This window comes from Rhinopithecus bieti, unplaced genomic scaffold (genome assembly GCF_001698545.2).
Source record: "Rhinopithecus bieti isolate Rb0 unplaced genomic scaffold, ASM169854v2 scaffold_35538, whole genome shotgun sequence".
Lineage (NCBI taxonomy): Eukaryota > Metazoa > Chordata > Mammalia > Primates > Cercopithecidae > Rhinopithecus > Rhinopithecus bieti.
Window position 1 is genome coordinate 430859 of NW_016815913.1, and position 20409 is coordinate 451267.

The 20409-nt window shown below is 41.7% G+C and overlaps 1 protein-coding gene across 4 annotated transcripts in view; it reads right to left on the bottom strand.

The window, feature by feature from the left end:
- The window catches only part of DCLK1 (doublecortin like kinase 1), a 366905-nt gene that overhangs the window by 45717 nt on the left and 300779 nt on the right, over window positions 1–20409 (bottom strand). For all 4 annotated transcript variants that reach the window (XM_017854149.1, XM_017854150.1, XM_017854151.1 and 1 more), the window contains 3 exons: window positions 15245–15302; window positions 14629–14748; window positions 9733–9879 (listed from right to left, as the gene is read on the bottom strand). In XM_017854149.1, coding sequence (XP_017709638.1) covers window positions 9733–9879; window positions 14629–14748; window positions 15245–15302 — 325 coding nt within the window. The remainder of the gene's footprint in view (window positions 1–9732; window positions 9880–14628; window positions 14749–15244; window positions 15303–20409) is intronic.

Below are 20409 nucleotides of genomic sequence, written 5' to 3' on the forward strand. Positions count from 1 at the left end.
CTAATAAAAAAGTATTATAAAAGTAATATAGGCCTACAAAACCAAAACCATTAAAATACATTGAACCATAATTGTGATGTTCTTTTATTCCCTGTACAGCTGTCTTTTAATCACTTGCACAGTGCCCCCCACTTTTTTTTTTTTTTTTTTTTCTTTAAAAACCACATAGTAGGATTTTCGTGAACATAAAGAGGTTCAAGGGATGCTTAGGAGAGAAAATGAGAGTATAAAGACAAAGGCCAATTCCAAGTAATTGAAACCATATCTAGACACAAGTACATTTGAAATGCTGCAACAAAATGTTTTTGCAGGTGAATAAATGTCCAGTCCTCTAGTTTGGAATTCTGTTTAACTTACTGTCAGGCAGGGCAGGAAACAAGGTCACTCTGGTTTTTTCTCTGTCAACACTTTGGGAGAAGGATGGAGAAGAATATACTTCAGTGTTTCTTCTCCAATGGGAGAGCCCTTCCCTCAATGGTTTCAGAAGCCCTCTCAGAACTGGAGCTCTTCATTAGCACCTGCTGCAGCCTAAGCTACGTGCACCCTTATCTCTTACCAAGCCAGTTACAGAGGGGCATGACTGAGGCCATTTGAAAATGTAATTAAACCTTTGTTTAAAAATCACAGATTGCTAAATACATCCATTTAAAGCCCACCGTGCATACACACATATCCTCACAAAACCATCTCCAGAAAGTGTTATTCCAAATGGCAGCCATAAATTCACTTTGAACTAAAGTTTTAATTAAAAGTTAGAAATCAGAAAGGCTTCTAACACGTTCACATTGAAAATGCCAAATCCTTGGCTTAGACTACTCTCTGGATTGACTTGTTACTTGGCGTTCCTCCTTATTCTGACCATCTTTCAGAAAGGGCATGAGCAGGCTGCAAGCGCAGGCTTGGACAGGCTGGTCCAGCTAGTGGAGCTCTGGTGTAAGAACTTTTTGCCGGCCGGGCGCAGTGGCTCAAGCCTGTAATCCCAGCACTTTGGGAGGCCGAGACGGGCGGATCACGAGGTCAGGAGATCGAGACCATCCTGGCTAACATGGTGAAACCCCGTCTCTACTAAAATACAAAAAAAAACTAGCCAGGCGTGGTGGCGGGCGCCTGTAGTCCCAGCTACTCGGGAGGCTGAGGCAGGAGAATGGCGGGAACCCGGGAGGCGGAGCTTGCAGTGAGCTGAGATCCGGCCACTGCACTCCAGCCTGGGCGACAGAGCGAGACTCCGTCTCAAAAAAAAAAAAAAACTTTTTGCCATAACTGTATTTTAAAGCCTCTATAAAACGTGACCCACACGTGAAGCGGAGTACATTAATTGTCAGTCAAGGAGTATTCACAACATGAGGTATGATTTAATGTTCATCCCTGGTCCTTTAAGTGCTATAGATGTCACCCCGCATTTTAAACACTGAAGGGCTATTAAAGGGACAGGATTAGTGCAAATCACCCAGTATGTAGTGCTTTCACCGTTTTAACTAAGCAATAAAACTGTGTAATTGTACAACACTAATTGAATGCAGCTACACATAATTGTGGGCTGCCATATGTATCCTATTACCATAAAGACTGTCAGTATTTTGTAAGCTACTCTTGTGATCATTGCAGATGGCTACAGTCAGAGAAGTTGTTCTCTAGGGTTTATTATATGACTATAAAGACATCCTACGATTTGACAGACTAAATGTGTTAAATGGCAACAATTATGAAAAAGGTTCCAATTAAAAGCTGAAGGCATAACCAACCAAGAACGGATATAACGAAAGGTCAGGTATGTAGATTTTGGGGCACACTGGTATTTTGCACAGGATTGTTTTTGAAGAAGGGTTTTATTTTTTATTTTTTATTTTTTTTGTTTATTTGGGGTTTTGCATTAGCTGCAACTTACCGAACAGTAGATCTTTAGGCATATGCTTGATTTCCCTTGGATGGGAAACTGAGACCATTTGGAAAAGTTATTTGAAAAAATAAAACATTTAATATATAGTCATAAAATGCAGCCGGTGATCATAAAATCATATGAAAACTCACAGATAACCTGAACCCAGTCAAAAGGTTTCTGAGATTCCCATCATATGGCACTAAAAGCTGACTAATATAACAGATGTGTTGGAACAAACATAATTCTCAATGTTTCCATGAATCCAAGGGTAACCCTGATGAAACATTGGCTAATGAATTATTAGTAACCACTGAAAACTATGTTACAGAGGAGCTCGGTAGGTACTAAAAATTATTTCACCAAATAGAATTGAACAAAAGTGGCATGAAATTGACAAAGCCATGAAAAAGGGTCAATTTACTTTTTAACATACATGGTATCCCTTTAAGAAGACATTGATTTTCCTTCAGCTACGGTATATGGCCTTTATGATGCTTTCTGAGGAAAATGGATTAAATTTAAATCTTTAACCTCTAAGAAATGAAATATAACAACATTTAAGCAGGTAGTCATTTTGTAGAATTATGGCCCACGTACTTTTGAATTAAATTTCCTGGAAAAACATAATAAAAGAATGCTATAGCTACATGTAAAATATTTATGAAATCAAAATTAAATGAAATAATAAAACAATGAATGTTGTGCAGATGTCAGAAAGGAGTAATTCAGAAGAGAGGTAAAATTCAGAAGAGAAGGAAAAAGTAAAATTGGTCTTCGATATTACACTGGAGATATCTGGGAAGATGGAGAAGTGAACGGAAACGCCAGGAAACCTGATTCTCACCCTCAATTGAAAATAGTCATGAAACTATCTTAAAAGGAGTTTTATGCAGCTGCAGCGAGATACACAAAACATGCACATTCCAGATTCTGTTAGGAATTATACATCCCAGGATTTTGCCAAAACTGTGGGAACTCAATGCCATTGCAATTTAAAAAAATGTTATTACATTTCTGTCACACAATTATTATCCAATATATCATAGTAGGAAAATGATCATTATAGAGGAAAAGGAACTAAACTCACCCATAATCTTGACACTCATAAACAAACGCTGTTCAGATTTTGGGACATGGACTTCCAGGGCTTTTTTTCTCTCTTTCCTATCCTTCTTTTTCCATTGAACAACATATCCTGAATGTTTTTCTGAAGTGAATCGCATATATCTATACAATTACTCTCAGTGGCTGCTGGATATTCCATTATATGGATGCACCATATTAGTAATCCCAACAGCTACTATTACCACTGTCATTTATTGCACACACAGGACATACCAGGTATTGTGATGAAGACTTCATGTGCATTTTGGCCCATTTGATCTTCACCACAGCCCTATTAATCTAGCACTTTTACTCATATTTTGCAGATGAGGAAATTGAGATTCGAAGATGTAATTTACCCAATGTTACACAGCAAATAAGTGGCAGTGCTAGAACTTAAACTCAGATACGTCTGAGTCCAAGAGTCTAACCAGCATGTCCTAACACTATTGGTGGTCTAACCACCATTGTGCCACTATTTAATTCATCAGTGCCCTGAGATAAGTTATCTCCATATATGTTGTTTGGGTTTTGTTGTCTTTGTTTTTCCCCATACTGCAAAACCCTGACATGAACATCCCTCTGGATAGCTACACATCCAGTTTCTTCCTCTTAGGTTACATTTCTGGAAGTAGAATTACTTGGTCACGAGGCACACGTGTTATTGAAGGTTTCGGTTATATATTACCAAATTGAGTCTCTGACAGGTTCCGTCAAGTGACTCTCCCACCAACACATGTGAGATAACTGTTATCCTCTTAACTTTGCCATCATTGTATGCTATTTTTAATTTTTGCTAGTCTGATAAGGCTATGTTGTTTTAGAAAGAAATGAGTGTCATCTCTTAATGACAGCAAAAAGGAGCAGTGAAGTAGACAAACACAGACCCACCAAGGTGACACAAGGTGAAAATCAATGTCTTCTTAAAGGAATATCTTTTCCTTCCTGTCCTCAACTCCCTGATGAAATCACAGGTCTTTGAACAAGAGCCCCCAGTAAACACTTAGTACAGTAACTGGCCAATTAGGGTACTAAATAATGCTTTAGGAAAATGTTGTGTCTTCTATTTTCCCTCAACTTCCATGCAGATTCAGAGACTAGAATTTTTTTTCTAAACACCTCCCCCCAAAAAAGGATCATTCAGTTTCTGCCTGGACACTTACAATGACAACAAGCTACCAGTAATAAAGGACATTTAAATTTCAAAGAAATTACATTATTAAAAACTTTTTCTAAAGTTAACCCTAAATCTCTTGCCCACTAATATCGTCTCTTTAATTTTAGTTCCGTGCTGTCCAATACAGTACAAGAAAGTTATCCCATCTTCCATGTGGCAGCCTTTCCTATATTTGATGAGAACCACCATGCCTCAAGTGGTGCATCCCTTCTCTGGGTCAACCCCAGGCCCAGACAGAATGTGTTCAAATTATTACCATAAGGGGTAACATGGTAAGCTGCGCCAAGGACTCTCTTGACTCTTTCAGGGAAAGAAGTCTAAGGGCATATGAATATTTTTAGCAGTCTTGTCATACTGAGATTCACACTGAACGAACAGCCTTCTCCAGGTCAACTAATAGCCTTTGGACCTGCAGTCAGGCCAAGTATTCCATTATTGTTTCTGTAATTGCCAATAACACAACTACACCAAAACTAACTTAGTCTCTAGAGATTTATGTGTATCTCTTGTTTAACTTCTTCTTACCAATTTTGAACCTTTATAGAGCCAAAAATATTTTTGGATCTCACTTCTGTCATTGGTATAATTCATTTTCATTTGGAGTCACTGATACTGATGAGTAGGGCAGGATTGGCACCAGACTCACAGAAGATCACTGGCTCCCTTCCTTTGGGTAACCTCCAATCCATTAGTCAATACACTCTGAGGGCTCAAGTTCTGTGTTATTGTCCATGACCTTAGACCCATTCTCTCTGTGGACTCATCTTGTCCAACAGTGCAGTTAGCTATCCCATCACCAAATGGATTTCTTTGAGGAATTAAGAGTCATGGGATTAAGGTGAAGGAAAGATGTTATCTTGTGAGCATGGACTTGAAAACTAGGAAGAGCTGGAGCACAACCTGTCATCGTCACTTTAGTGGAACAGGACTAGCTTATTGCTAGATATAATCCACTGTGTGAAAACAACGACCATGAGTTGCACGTGTCATTTTGATGGGCAGCTGGGAGCAGGCACAAACACTTGAACACAGAGTTTCTATCCAAGGAGAGGCAGTTTTTCTACTAGAGGCTCTTGGGGACTTTGGGAGGGAAAAGATTTTTGAATGTTTATATTTGAAGAAAATGACTATGCTTGGTTCTGGAACCTAATAAAACTAGTGATGTGAGCTACAGTTTTGTTAGTAAAGATTCAATTTTATAAGGAGGAGGCACCTGTGTACACATTTTTGAAAGACCTGCCCAGGTCCTTGGAAGAAACACAAGCTGCTAATGATGGTTTTTGCTGCTGAGGGTACAAGCTTGCCATCTAGTGGTGACTTGTGTAAACTGAAGGTATTAATTTTTTTTTTTTTTTTAATTAAGCAGAAAGTTCCTTCAGTCATAAACTATCATGGCATACACACACACATACATATACACATACACACATCCACGCATACATACACAGTGGTCCCATGCCTAAGCCCCTCTGGGGAAGCATCATGTTTTCTCCCACTGCTCAGTGAAGTTTATACTGAGGCCAGTGTGAGAACTCCGTCTAACAGGCCAGTTGGGAATGTTTTGGGCTTGCCAGGCGGCTCTGTCCTCTGTTTAAAGAAGTATCACTCAAAGGCCGGGCGCGGTGGCTCGAGCCTGTAATCCCAGCACTTTGGGAGGCCGAGGCGGGTGGATCACGAGGTCAGGAGATCGAGACCCTCCTGGCTAACACGGTGAAACCCCGTCTCTACTAAAATACAAAAAACTAGCCGGGCGAGGTGGCGGGCGCCTGTAGTCCCAGCTACTCGGAGACTGAGGCGGGAGAATGGCGGGAACCCGGGAGGCGGAGCTTGCAGTGAGCTGAGATCGCACCACTGCACTCCAGCCTGGGCGACACAGCGAAACTCCGTCTCAAAAAAAAAAAAAAAAAAGAAGTATCACTCATTCACTCACTCATTCCGCTCATCCACTTTGACATCCACCTGTCCATACAATTATTAAGTACCAGGCATGACAACAAGTGAAGCAACAAGAACCATATAAAATCATGGGCATGATCAATTTAGGTAGAAAAACTTTAGTTAAATACAATAATAAATTAATAAGGGGTATTTTTCGTTGGGTCAGTACCTAGTTTTCACCTAAAATGTGGCTGGAAACTTTCCTGAAAGTCAAATCATATTTTCTCATCAAAATACTTCAACCTGATCAAACACTAGAGTTAAACAAATCATTCATACAATCAATATAGATCCTTAAGGCCAAGCTACATTTTTATGCTGTTCTATAAGAATTAAAGATAAAAAAACGCTAAAAGTTCTATATACACAATTATACTGCATACAATGAAATCTATAGCTGAATTAGATATGTATTAAAAATACTTTGCTAGTTATAACAAATATTAATCTAACACTTACCTAACAGAAATCTTGTCAGTCTTACAATTTAGAAGGGTTTTATAAGCCTTTTAATAAAGTAGTAAAACAAAGTATGCTGTGAAGTCTTTTTATGTATTTGGTAAGTTTCCCTATCATAAGTAAATGGATTCCAAATCTTTACATTAACTTTATTATAACATTTTCCAAAAATAGTCTATAGCTTTACATTTTGCCATGAGGTGGCAAATCCATGCATGGGTGAACAGTAAAATTTCTAAAGCAATATTTTAAAAGGGTTAAAAGTGATTTTCACTACATTCAACATTATCATTAGGCTGTTTTATTTTAGGAATAATTTAATTTCACTTTTAATTACAAAGAAAGGGGAAATTTTAAAAGGAAATTAATAGTTATGTGTTATCTCTTTATTTCATCAAATTCCCTTAAAGAAGGCTTGAAGGAGGTACCTTCCTCAAGGTCATAAGACCAGTCAGTGGAAGAGTGAACCACCTGGTTTTGAACTTTTGTCCGTCTGACTATAAATCCTGGGTGTGTGAGGGTCTACCTTCTGTGACAGTTCTGTTATTTCCACAACTCTCCACTGAATGTGAAATCAACAGTCATCTCCTGTGCAATTAGTGACATCATCCTAGTTTTGTTAAACCAGGACAGAATAAGTTGTGTTAAGTTTTGCTCAACTTATTTGAACTATTTTATCCTGTAATAGATTTATACCTACAAAATTCACCAACCCCTAATCCCTACAGTCAGAAATCACCGTAATGGATAATAAAATCTCTTTAGTTTTTCATATAGATATTTTAAACCTATATTATAAATGACTGCAATTGCTTCTCTATATAGTTCAGCTTCTTAAATTAGAAGAGAAAGGAAAAAGAAAGGAGAGAACTTTTTTTCTTTTATGGTAATTTAAAGTAAAATATGTTTGAATCAGCATAATACGTTAGAAGTATCCCGTAAATTGTAATTTTAGTAAAAGTGCACTCCTATGTAATCACTTATGGCATTTACAGAAATGGATAACACTTCAGAGAGGAGTAAGTGAACAATGGGTACACAAAACTGAGCAGGAAAAGCAAAAAGGAAAGGAAATGAAACTTTAATTTTCCATCGCTGAAGTCTGGGAGCTTAGAGAAGTTTTTAAACAAAGGCCCAGTTGTAAGTCCGTTCCCATGAGACAATCCTACACAATTCAAGACACAGGAAAAATGAGTGCAGATGAGAGAAAATTGCTGCAGTTGATGGAGGCAACTATGCAGAAGAGAATGTTTAGGCTACTGTGGAGATGAGGAATTTAAGGTGCAATTAAGTCAGGGCTCAGTCACTTGACCTCGGCTGCCTTTTATTAGCCAGTAGCTACAAGATTACCAGCGTAATTGCAATGAACTAATTGCGTGCATATTTATTTCTTGAATGCCTATCTTTTTGGCTTCAGTGTCAACTTCACGAAGACATGTGTCTCTCTTGTTCCCTGGCACAGTACCTGACACAGCAAGTACTCAGTACCTGTCCTTAACGCAGAGCTTACTGTAGTGTAGTGATAAGAGCTAAGGCTCTGGAAGTCGGAATTAGGTTGAGACCTTGACTCTTCTACTTAAGAACTGTTCCAACTGTGGGCAGGTCATTTAACTTCTAAGTACCCATGTTCCTTACCTATGAAATGACATAGTAATAGAACTTACCCTATATGGTTGCTGCGAGGATGAAATGAGATAATGACCATAAAGACGTTAGCACAGGGCCAAGTACATAGATGGTTCTCCGTCATCGCAGATCTTACTAGCTTTTATTTGTGTCATGGGAGTTGGGTGGCTCACGTGCTTTTAGACTTGAGTGTGTATGCAGGTTACCTGGGGGAGCTGGCTGCCACGTGGATTTCTGTAGCTGTCTTCAGTCACCAGATTCTGATTTGGTAGGGCTGCATCCAGGCCCAGAATTTGCATTTTTAGCAGGCATCTGGGAATAATTCTGATTCAGGGAGTCTTTAGACCACCCTGGAGAAACACTACTTTAGAAAGAGAATCCTCTTTTCCCAGATTTCTGAAGAGATGGGCAAAGTAACAGAAGTCATATATTATACATGATGCTCAGGGGTGGATAATGAAAGTAAAAGAAGAACTAGCATCATTGGGAAAACACATATATATATGCACAGTATATAGAAATGAAATATATTTCATTAAAATTCCAGCCTGAAGAGCCAGCAACATTTACATTACTCCCATATTTCCCAGTGAAGTGCCGCATACTTAGTCTCTACCTCTTCTCTTTTTCCTCTGCATTTCCCTTAATAACTGGGTGAGGAAGGACCCCCATTTGCTTTTGTGGAGATCTCTCAAGGTTTCCACAGGGATGTGGAGTACATGAAAAGCAAATCAAATCGTGTAAAGTAGGGGGAAGGATGTCTTTGGTTTTAAAATTAGTCTTTTCGAAATTGTTTTATGCTAAGGGGCTAGAGTCTTAAAACCCATTATAATTCTTTTCTTTTAGGTTTTGGATCACATGATTGAGCTATAAAGTTGGGAGACTCAGAAAAAGTCTAAAAGGGCTTCCTTTTTTTCCCCAAGTAAAAACTTCTTTTTTCTTTTCTTTTCTCTTTTCTTTTCTTCCTTTTCTCTCTCTCTTTCTTTCAAGACAGGGTCTCACTCTGTCACCCAGGCTGGAGTGCAGTAGTGTGACCACAGCTCACTGCAGCCTTGACCTCCTGGCCTCAAGCGATCCTCCCACCTCAGCCTCCTGAAAAGCTGGGACTACAGGCACACACTACAATAATCTCTGGCTAATTAAAAATTTTTTTCTTTTTTTGTAGAGATGGGGGTCTCACTATGTTGCCCCAACTGGCAAGTAAAAACTTTCTAACATAAAAGCGCCTGAGATAAATGACATCTGTGTCTGTGTAACTTGTTACTATCTTGTCCTAGCCCGAGGTATTCAATACAGCCCTACCCTTTATAAGTTCAGTTACCATTCTTGTGCCTGGTTTTTATTTGCTAACAAATCAGGTGTTTTTAAGGGTGCATTAACTCATCTAGATCAACCTAAAAGGCTAGTTTCCAACGAGATTCTGAAGGCTAATTGGAAATTAACCTTTCAGGTAATTTTTTTAAAAAAGAAAGAAAAGAAAAAAGAAATATTCATATTCATTGATGAGTTCTTGGAACTCAGGATGCCCTGTAGGTGGAATTCCTCTTACCAGCAGGTTCTCTGGCTTGATATCACGGTGGACGATGTTCAGGCTATGCAGGTATTTGATGGCGCTGGCTAGGTTGTACAGCATCCCACTGGCGTCCCTCTCAGTGTATTTGTTAGTGGAAGTAATGGCATCAAAAAGGTCTCCCCCCTGAGAAGAGAACAGAAGGTGGAGCAGCACATTAACAGATGGGCCAGTGGTGTCACCTGCTGAGGTCACTCACAAACCACAAAGGACAGAAAGAATGGATGTGGAATCTTTGGGTTCCTAAGGGCTTTTCCTGCCCGAAGGCTGAATGGTGATTTCTCCACCCACTACAAAAGCCAGCGGCATTTCCCCCAGAGCTCAAAGACAGGGGCAGGGTGAGGATTCTCCACCACCAGACACAAGGCCATTTCCACAGCTCCCAGCTAGGGGAGGAGGAGATGCAGCTGGATCCCCAGGGCAGAGGCCTGTGACACATGAAGATCCCAGTGGCACATGCTACCTGCCTCACATTGACTGCCAGCCAGAGTTCAAATTCGTAATCCTTAACCTCCTCCAGTGAGGAACAGGTAATACTGCAAACTGCATACTGAAAATGTTCTACTGCCTAGTGAAATTATTAAAACGCACGCGCACACACACACACACACACACACACACACACATAATCCCCTTCATACGCTACATTTAGCTCTTTGGGAGTGGGCGTAGTGTTTTCTTTTTCAATATTGTGCTTCTTTGTAAGGAACAAAGAAAAGGACTAGAAACTGTCATTTCAAAGATGAGCCAGATAAAAGAGGGAGGAAGAGGGGGGAAATCTCAAAGAAAGTTTTCTAGGACTGTTATTCATCTGAACTTTTGTTTCCCTTGTTCCTTTTTAAAATATATTGCTTTTTGGTAAAATGCAATGATTTTTAAGCTTCAACCTAAGTACCATTTATTCAAAACCCTTTCAGAGAATTGGGGTCTGGTTTACTATCAGTATGTGCATCATTCTTGCCTACAGTGCACCAAACTGCTACGCACCGTAACCAACTGTGATCATCTGTTACCTGATGTGCTAAGGAACTCAGTTTTTCCTTTTTAAATAGCTAAAGCAAAAGATAGTCCCCGTAGGCTGATGATTTTCAAATCTGCCTCTTGGGCCTGGGCCCTCTGCACCCCTGTATAGTCTCCACTCTGGAGGCTTCTCTCACTATCCCCAAAGCTGCAACGGTTCTCGAGCTAAGCACACAGATTTTTTTTTTTTTTTTTCAAAATGAATAGTTTTTTCAACTTTCTGCTTCTCTCAAAGGTAAGGCTGCTACACACAGGTTTTCAGGTTGTCTCTGTACCACTTGAGGAGGTGGGACAGTCACCGTGCTCTATGTGAACAGCACCCTGGAGTTCCACCACAGGGCATGTGTGGCTGTATATGGAGACCCTGCAAAGATTCCACCAGTCCCAGTTACCTGGGCTCCTGGCATCTTGTAATGTCCCTTTTTATAAGAGACAAAGTCTTGCTTTGTCACCCAGGCTGGAGTGCAGTGACACAATCATGGCTCACTGCACTCAGATTCCTGGACTCAAGTGATCCTCCTGTCTCAGCCTCCAGAGTAGCTGGAACCACAGGAGCAGGCCATCATGCCCGGCTAATTATTACTATTATTTTTTGTAGAGATGGGGCTTCGCTTTGTTGCCCAGGCCGGTCTCCAACTCCTGACCTCAAGTGATCCTCCTGCCTTGGCCCCCCAAAAGTGCTGGGATTACAGGCGTGCATCTGGCTCCTTTCTTCTTTGTCCTCAACAACGCAGTCAACAGGTCTTATCGGTCCTCTCTTGGACACGTTTTTCCTTCGCAGCCATCTGGGCCTTCCTACTCTGCCAAACGCTTCTGTTGCCTCATCCCTGGGTTGTTGTCATGTGGTCTCACAATCCGCTCTGCTTCCCTCCATGAGTTCTTTATCCAAAGCATCCTGCACACCGACTGCTACCTTCCCACACATTATGTCACTATTTTCTTTCTTTCTTCAAGAAATCACCATTCTTTTCCCACAGCCAAAAGGAGGAGGCTTTCTATGTTCTGCCCCAACCTTCATTCCACCCTGTTTAATTTCCTCTCTTGCCAAAAAAAAAAAAAAAAAAAAGTGACCCTCATGCTCCAGGATATTTCTTCCCTAGCCATCCGAACAGGCCAAGATCTCTGTCCTCAAGCCTGTCCTCCTGAGAGCCCCCTTCCTGAAGTGTCCTGTCTCCTCCCCTTCAGTTTTCTAATTCCCATTGCTCTCTCAGGGCCCAGCTGCAGGCCCAGTTCCTCCGCAAGGCCTGCCTTCCTCTGAACACATAGGCAGCCTGCATGTGCACCGCCTCTGGCAGGCAGAAGGCTAAAGTCCTGCGCCTGATCAGTATGGAATTTCATGCTGATCCACTGCCTTCCGAAACAGGAGCCTTGTTTGTCTAAGAGCTTCAGGCATTCTTTGGCACATCACTGGGCCCTGAGGGTTTGAGAAGCACACCCCACCCACATGTCTCAGTGGAAAAGTCCTGGGAGTCTTTCAAGTCAAGCCTGGGGCTGGCCTTCACTTCCCTGGGAAGCTTCTCGAGCTGCCCACAGGGCATTCTGGGTGAGATTAAATCGAAGGGTAGGATCTTGCAGCACAATTGACAGTCCCAGTGCTGGGCTACGGGGACCTTCTATGGCCTTTTTAGGGTATCTTGGTGATGCAGAGAAAATTCACAAAGGCAGTTAAGTGTAACGAGGACCTTAACATAGTCACCTAACCAAGCACACGATTGAGAGTCAGACTAAGATTTCTTACAAAATTCCCCATTCAGAGTGCCTGAGCCTTTGCCATCTTGAAATTTCATTTAGTCTCAGCACTCCAAAATCAGCCAACAGTGGGGTAAGGCAGTAATAACAGGGGGGTATTCAAATTCTAACAGCACACAGAAGGGCAACAGAATGGCTTGAAGTTGGTAGTCTAAAATTAACATTGTTGGAAAAGTCTCCTTGGTACTAGGGAAAGTATAATTTACAATGTTGGCAAAAAGATAATTTGATAATAAAGCACCAACAGGAAAATCTTCATATTTTTTCTTTATTCAAATGAAATCAACTTATCTTTTCTTTTTCTTTTTCTTATTTTTTTTGAGACAGAGTTTCGCTCTTTTTGCCCAGGTTGGAGTGCAATGGCGCAATCTCGGCTCACTGTAACCTCTGCTTCCCGGGTTCAAGAGACTCTCCTGCCTCAGCCTCCCAAGTAGCTGGGATTACAGGCGCCCGTCACCACGCCCGACTAATTTTTTGTATTTTTAGTAGAGACGGGGTTTCACCACATTGGCCAGGCTAGTCTGGATCTCTTGACTTCGTGATCTGCCTACCTCGGCCTCCCAAAGTGCTGGGATTACAGGCGTGAGCCACCGTGCCAGGCCGACTTTTCTTTATTGGATTATCAGTTTAATGTTTTTACCTCCCTCAGCCTCAAACATGACGATAACCTTGTTACTACAAAAAGGCTCCCATTCTTTGAAAGAAACAAGTCCTAATTTGAAGTAGACTAAAAATAGGTTTCAGCTATAAATACAAATAATCACTAAGTTAAAGAAAATGCCGATATGTCTAAGGTGAAACAACTCTGAACAACAAAAACTTAAAGACCCTAGAATGAACATTTATCATATCATCACAGATTAGCTTACTAAATGCTTTCCTTGTCTTGAATTTTTAAGAGAAAACCTCACATTCAAGTCAGCAGTGATTCCAAACATGCCCTGGGAGCCTGAGGCGCCCCCTGGCGGTGCTCACAGCTGATGCAGAAGGCGGTGCAACAGTCTCCAACTAAGGTAGACATTACTTAAACCTTCAGTTAGTCTCCGGCCGGCGTGGCTGTGGGCTCATGTCTGTAATCCGCCAGCACTTTTTGGGAGGCGGGGCCGGATGCACGAGTCAGGCAAGACTCCGAGACCCATCCCGGCTCACCACCGGTGAAACCCCACTCTCTACTAACAACTACCGCAAAAAAATTAGCAGGGGGCGTGGTGGCAGCGAGCCCTGTAGTTCCTGCTAGCTCGGGAGGCCTGAGGCAGGAGAATGGCGCTGAACCGGGAGGCCTGGAGCTTGCAGTGAGCCGAGATTGCACGCACTGTGCAGCTCGCAGCCTGCGGCGCAGCAGAGCGCTGACTCTGTCTCAAAAAAAAAAAACAAAAAAAAACCTTAAATTTGATGAATATACTAGAAAAGACTTGAGAACACAACAGCTTCATGAAAATGAAGCATGACATTTTTTAAAACTTCTAATTCCTGAAAGTGTCAAATGTATGGAAGGAGAGTAAGAGACTTTTCATCTCCATTCAACCATCATCAATTGGCTATTCCCATAGTCTCTGTTTTCATAGAATAAGAAGGTAATATTATGTGACAGGATGAGATGGTCACGACATTCACTGAAAGTCAGTGCGCTATTCACATCATTATTAGGACAGCGCTATTTTCCCATTATGTTGGTGACTAAAAGTTTAAAGCTTGTTTTTACAAGATGGCTGGTACCTTTGGATATAGTTCATGGAAAAGTGAATGATTTTCCATTACAACAATGACAACTGTATTGGTACCTAATACTTTGTGTGTCACACAAACTGGTGGGAGCTATCTCTTCATCCCCACAAAACACCATTAAGCAGGTATTATTAGTATTCTCACTTTACATATGCTGAAACTGAGGCATAAAGAGGTAGACCCAAGGTCATGGGCCTCTTTGTGCCAAGGCTGGGACTTGAGTCCTTGTGTACAGTTCTCCTGTGAACATTCCTAATCACTGGGCCAATACCCAGAAATGGGAACCTGAATATTGGTGAGAGAAAATAAGGAAAAGAGCTCTAGAATATAGGCAAGCGCGGTGCCATCAATAAAGGCTTACTTTTTTTCCAAAATACACACCTTTACTAATTCCATGACAAGATACAGTTCAGTTGGCACATCCATCTCCTCAATCAGAAGAACAATATTGGGATGCTTCACTCTTCTTAAAATAGACACTTCATTCTGGATCATGTGCTCCTGTCCAAAGGAAAAGTTATCTTCATCAGCTTCCACACAAAACATATGGAGAGCTAACTCAATGAATACAACTATACTATGTAAGGGTCAAGAGAGATGCATTTTGGTAAAATGTAATGAGCCTGTCTTGTATTCTGATATTCACATATAGCCTAGAATTGTCAACTGATGTGGAGGTCCTTACATAATGCTTATAAATTCAGAACCTATCATGATAACTACAGTTTCATAGCAAAGAATGAGATGAAACTTAGATCACATGAAGAAGGGAAGAGAGTAAACAAACAAAAAGATAAGGAAGATAAATCATATATAATCATTCCAAATAACTTTTATCCTAGGGATATACATAAAGTTATATTCTAGTAAGTGTATAACATTCTATTCCAGCAAAATTCAACCCTTAGGGTGAACTTATGTTTATTTGGGAGCTGATCTTTGTGTTTCTTTTGACGTCTTGAACCCTCTATCTCATAAGAACAAATTTTATACATACTTTGCCTCGACATTTGCTTTTCTTGATAATTTTCAGAGCATACTCTCTAGCAGTCGATCTGCAAAGAGAAAGTTTGTGTTTTTAACATAAAACTTAACTTCAAATCTATTGAATTATTTTGTCAGGGATCAATTTCCTACCCCATAGATCTTGTGTCATGTTGTAAATATTTGGTGAAAGGATTTCCTTTCTGTTTTTTTTTTTTTTTTAAACAAATAAATACGTAAATGTTGATGGACTGACCAAGTGTAAGGACAGTAAGTCTGCTGGCATAGAGAAATCTTGGGCTGTTTATGTTGCCATACTTGTAATAAAACCACTAGCACTGGCACTTTGCTCCTCAAGTTGCCCACTTGTCTCTCTTCCAAGTGTACTTTCCTGCCTTTTCTTACTGTCGGAAAGCTTTTTAATAAACTTCCACTCCTGCTCTGAAAACAAAACAAAACAAAACACTAGTATTGCTACTGCGTCTTAGCTCCTCCTGCTTCCAGGTTGTTCTTCCCTCCCCTTCCCTCTGAAGTGATGTAGTGGCAGCCTAAAGCAGAGATGAGTTTCTGCCATTCCCATTGCCTCAAGTCTCTCCTGAGGTTCTCTATCCACCCAGGGCACCTGTGACTGTTTTCTGAATGTTCACACAATCACACTGAAGACTCTAGAGAAAGCAGTCCACGCTCTTTAGACCTCAGTTCAGTGTGAGAGCCTGTGTGAGTTCTGCTGAAGAACTCATGGATGATATGGTCAAGATGTAAAGAAAGGGATAAAATCTATTTCAGAGCTTCCTGGGACCCCGGGCCCTTTTATGGGGTGTCTCATTTCATTGAAAGAAAATGAAGGTGACAATGAGAATCCACTCACTCCCCAAAGCCACATGGCAGCATTAAAATCAGACTCTCAGTTCTCGAGGTCCCTGCTCCCTGCATAGGACAGTCAATGCTGCCCCTCCGCTGTGATAGGTGTAGGAGGAAGGATTTAGTCCTATCGCTACCTTTAAACAGCTTCCTAATTTGTGCTAACATTGCTAAGATACTGTAGAGACAAACACAAGAACACGTCTATTATTAAAGGGCACAATGCATACTTCATAATCATAGTAAACTACGACTTCACAAGCATTGCTGTTTTATTTCTGGTGTGAAATTGAGAGAGCCTAGCTTTTTACCTATAGATAAGAGTCAATTTTGTGGATCCATTAGAGCCAACTTTGTGGATCCAATGGACACAAATAGTAATGAGGTTAATTAAGAACACGCTTTTAAAACAGGGCTTTAAAATCTTCAGTATGGTGAATTAAATGAGATTTCCTAGTTATATGGTTATAGCAAGAAAATGATTTGCCTCTAAGCAAATCAACAGGCCAGTCATTAATGTGTTTTGAGGGCATTTTAGAAATTTTTCACGTCATTTACTTCTAAAAATGCTTCTTCCGTGACATTTCCAGTCCCTTTCATGGTGCCAGCCTCAAAAAACAGTGAACACTGAATTATGATTCTATCTGCTGAATAAAATCACAAGATAATGACTTTGAAGCTTCTTTTCCTCACTAGAAGGCTTTGGGGTTCAGCCGGTAGAAGGTAAACCCTTTGCTTCGAGGCTCCCCTCCTGCAGATATGCAGCTGTCCAGAGGAATTCCCATAGCTTTCACTCAGGAAGGAGAAGGACTAGAAGCCCAAGGATGCCCCTACCACTGTCTCTGTTGATCCTTCAGATCATGGCTGAAGGATCAGCCATGGCTGGGCAGAGAGGCCATGATGGGGTGTGAGCCAGGCTGTGGCTAAATGCAGGGCTTGGTGTGCTAGATGTTCCCACATAAACACCAGACCACCAGCAAGACTGGGGGGTAGAGGAGGAGAAGGCACTGCAGGAAGAGGTAAACCAAAATACTTAACATTAGAAATTTAAAATGTGGGCTGGGCGCAGTGGCTCGTGCCTGTAATCCCAGCACTTTGGGAGGCCCAGGTGGGCAGATCAGTTGAGGTCAGGGGTTCGAGACCAACCTGGTAAACATGGTGAAACTCTGACTCTACTAAAAAAGTACAAAAATTAGCCAGGCATGGTGTTGCATGCCTGTAATCCCAGCTACTTGGGAGGCTGAGGCAGGAAGATTGCTCGAGCCCAGGATGTGAAGGCCGCAGTGAGCCGAGATCATGCCACTGCACTCCAGCCTGGGTGACAGGGAAATTTAAAATGTAAGGGCAAACATAAATGAGAAAATGAGAAAGTGACATGATTCACGTGTGAAGAGATTCTTCACTGTAGAAGCTCCACATCCTATAAGACCACAGGGTCCCTTTAAGTAGCTGCTTCTTAAGAGGCTCCTGTAGAGTTTGTCTGCAAACTTGAAAATACTTAATCAAGAGGAAAACTAAAAACCCAAGTGTTTCTGGATTCTGCTTTTCATAAATCACTAAAAAATTATGATAAAGCAAATCTCAGGTTGGAATACTTGAGCAATTTCCTATGTGGCTTAACATGTGCCATTGGATGGCAGGGAATCTAGACCATTGCACTGCCTGCCTGGATAACCATCAGCAATCCCAGGCTGGGCCAGAGAGCAAGAAGGGACGTTTGTGAGGCTGAAAAATAAAAGCTGCCGTTCCCTTCACCACCTCCACAAAGGAGATGGATGGACAGGACCGTGCTGGTCAGAAGAGAAAGTGGTTTCTTAGCTTGGTGATTCCTCCTGTTTGCCATTTGCTGCTCTTTTCCCTTGAAGGAGTAATTTTAAAGCACTCAATCCTCAGGGCTGGTGTAGAGCACAGGAGGGCTGAACCCCCTCTACAGCCAGTCAGACAAGAAGCCGGATCCCTAGTGAGCCAGAGGGTGTGTTGGCTCCCAGCAGGCCAAGGAAGCAGGTTCTGTCCTGAGCCTACAGCTGAGGGGAAGAGGGCAGCAAACCTAGGGCTTACTAGGAACAAACGCCTTGTGGATTTCCACTACAGAACCTTTTGTAATAGGATTAAACCTTCCATTACGTCTACTCACATTTCACAGCGGACAATGGGCTCCATAGAGGACCCACCAAATTAATGTTGCACCTTTTCTTTTTTGATTCCTTGAGGGTCGAACTATAAAGCCATATAATAAAATCCATAATAAAAGCCACATAATAAAAATTAATTCCTAGAAGCACAGGTTTACAGGAAAGTAGCTAGTCTAGAAAGTGAGCCTGAAAACAGGTGTTAGGACTAAATGTGTGTCATAAGAATAAGAATGTAAGTGTCTGCTTTAAGTGAAAACACTTGGCAAGAAATCGAATCTTATATAACGAATTTGCCTTCCTACATACCTGGAACTCTGAGGACTGCTGTGCCTGTGTAATTATTCAGCAAACAGTGGGATGCAGGGCTCTTTGGTGGATTCAGAGGGGAACAAGACCTGATCCTTGTCTTCAAGGATTCTACATTTGAGTGTACTGAGAAGAATCCTAGATGACCTGATTGATTACTGGTGAGGGGAATACAGGCCATTTACTTGCTTGTTTTTGAAATAACGTTCTTGACCTTTTACGGAACCCTCTTTGCCACAACAAAAACAGCAGCAACAGAAAACTTTGTCTTCCTCCTTGACTATGGGAAATCAATTTGTAAGGCTGCCTTCTTATTAAATGTGACCCAAGGTTAGAACCCAAACTACTAGAGGGAAATTTTCAAATTTTACAAACTTCAAATAAATCCAACTTTTGGTGTTTGTGCAAAAAATGGTTTGGAGACAGCTGTCTTGTTTAACTTAGTGATTCTCAACTCAGGCCAGTCTTCTGCCCACTGCACCCCTCACCCAGAGAGTGTAACAGAATGCTTGTCAAAAAAAGAAATGGGCCAGGCACGGTGGTTACACCTGTCATCCCAGCACTTTGAGAGGCTGAGGCAGGAGGATCACTTGAGATCAAGAGTTTGAGACCAGCCTGGGCCACCATAGTGAGACCCATCTACAAAAAATAAAAACACAAAAATTAGCCAGGCATGGCGGTGTGCACCTATACTCCTGGCTATTCGGGAAGCCAAGGCAGGAGAATGGATCACTTGAGCTCAGAACTTTGAGACTGCAATGAGCTATATGATCTTGCCACTGCGCTCCAGCCTGGGTAACACAGCAAGACCCTGTCTCAAAAAAAGGTGGTGGTGTGGAAATGGCTAGCAAAGATTGGGATGTTCTGAGCTAACATGGTTTCTCTTGTTGCTGTTATTTACTGTGTTTTGAAGGATTTAAAAAAAGAGTGTATGGAGAAGGAAAGGCAGCTCCCGAGCAGTCCTCTCCCATAGCATTCATTGAATTTCATGGCAATCCTTGTTTGTGGGTAAAGTTCTCTGTATGAGGCTGTGTCTTGTCTCTCTCTCTAACCCCAGAAGGGCCCAGCATGAGCCTGAACTAGGAGGTGCTCTGCACATATTGTGGAAACTCCAGAGGATGGTGGCAGTTAGCACAATGACAGGAATACCACCCCCAACACCAGCAAAAAGGAGTTAGTAACACACCCTTTGTTTACCAAGTAATCCTAACAAAGCCCAATCTCAGCCTCCTCCGTAAAGAGATAACTGCCAAGAGCAGAGAACTGAGGTATTCCACAGTGCCTTGTCAGACGGCTCCCAAGTAGAATTTTATTTTGAATTTGACAAGGGCCCCATGGCTGTCAGGAGCCAGAGGCTCCTCAGGAAGGAAGGAAGGAAGAACAGTAATCCACTAGCCAAGAGCAGTGATCTAAGCTTCAGCACAAGGCATCCTCCAAATCTCAGTTCCGACGGAAACGCTTTCAAACTATAGACACATAGTTGCTTTGTTGAGGTTATTGCGAATTTTGAAGATTTTCTAGGAGGAAGCAATGCATTTTGGTGACCCGAAGGTCTCAGCTTGTTCTGGTGGGTTTGAGCCTGCTTATGTTCACTGCTAGAGCCAGCATCTTGGCTGCACACATCCTCAGGTTTATAGGTGCCGGAGGGAGAGAGAGAAGCATCCGCAGAAAGGATTTTAATTCAGCTCTGGTGCCTATATCACTAAGCAATTCCAGCGGTGCAGGTGGGGAAGAGGACCAAGAGCCACCAGGGGCACCTTCCCTGCTCATGACTATATCACCCCTACCCTTGGCTTGTGTGGTCATTAGTCCACACAGAGCCAGGAAAGTTAGGGATGAAGGGCATCTCACATCACACCCTCTACTTGTGCTCTGACTG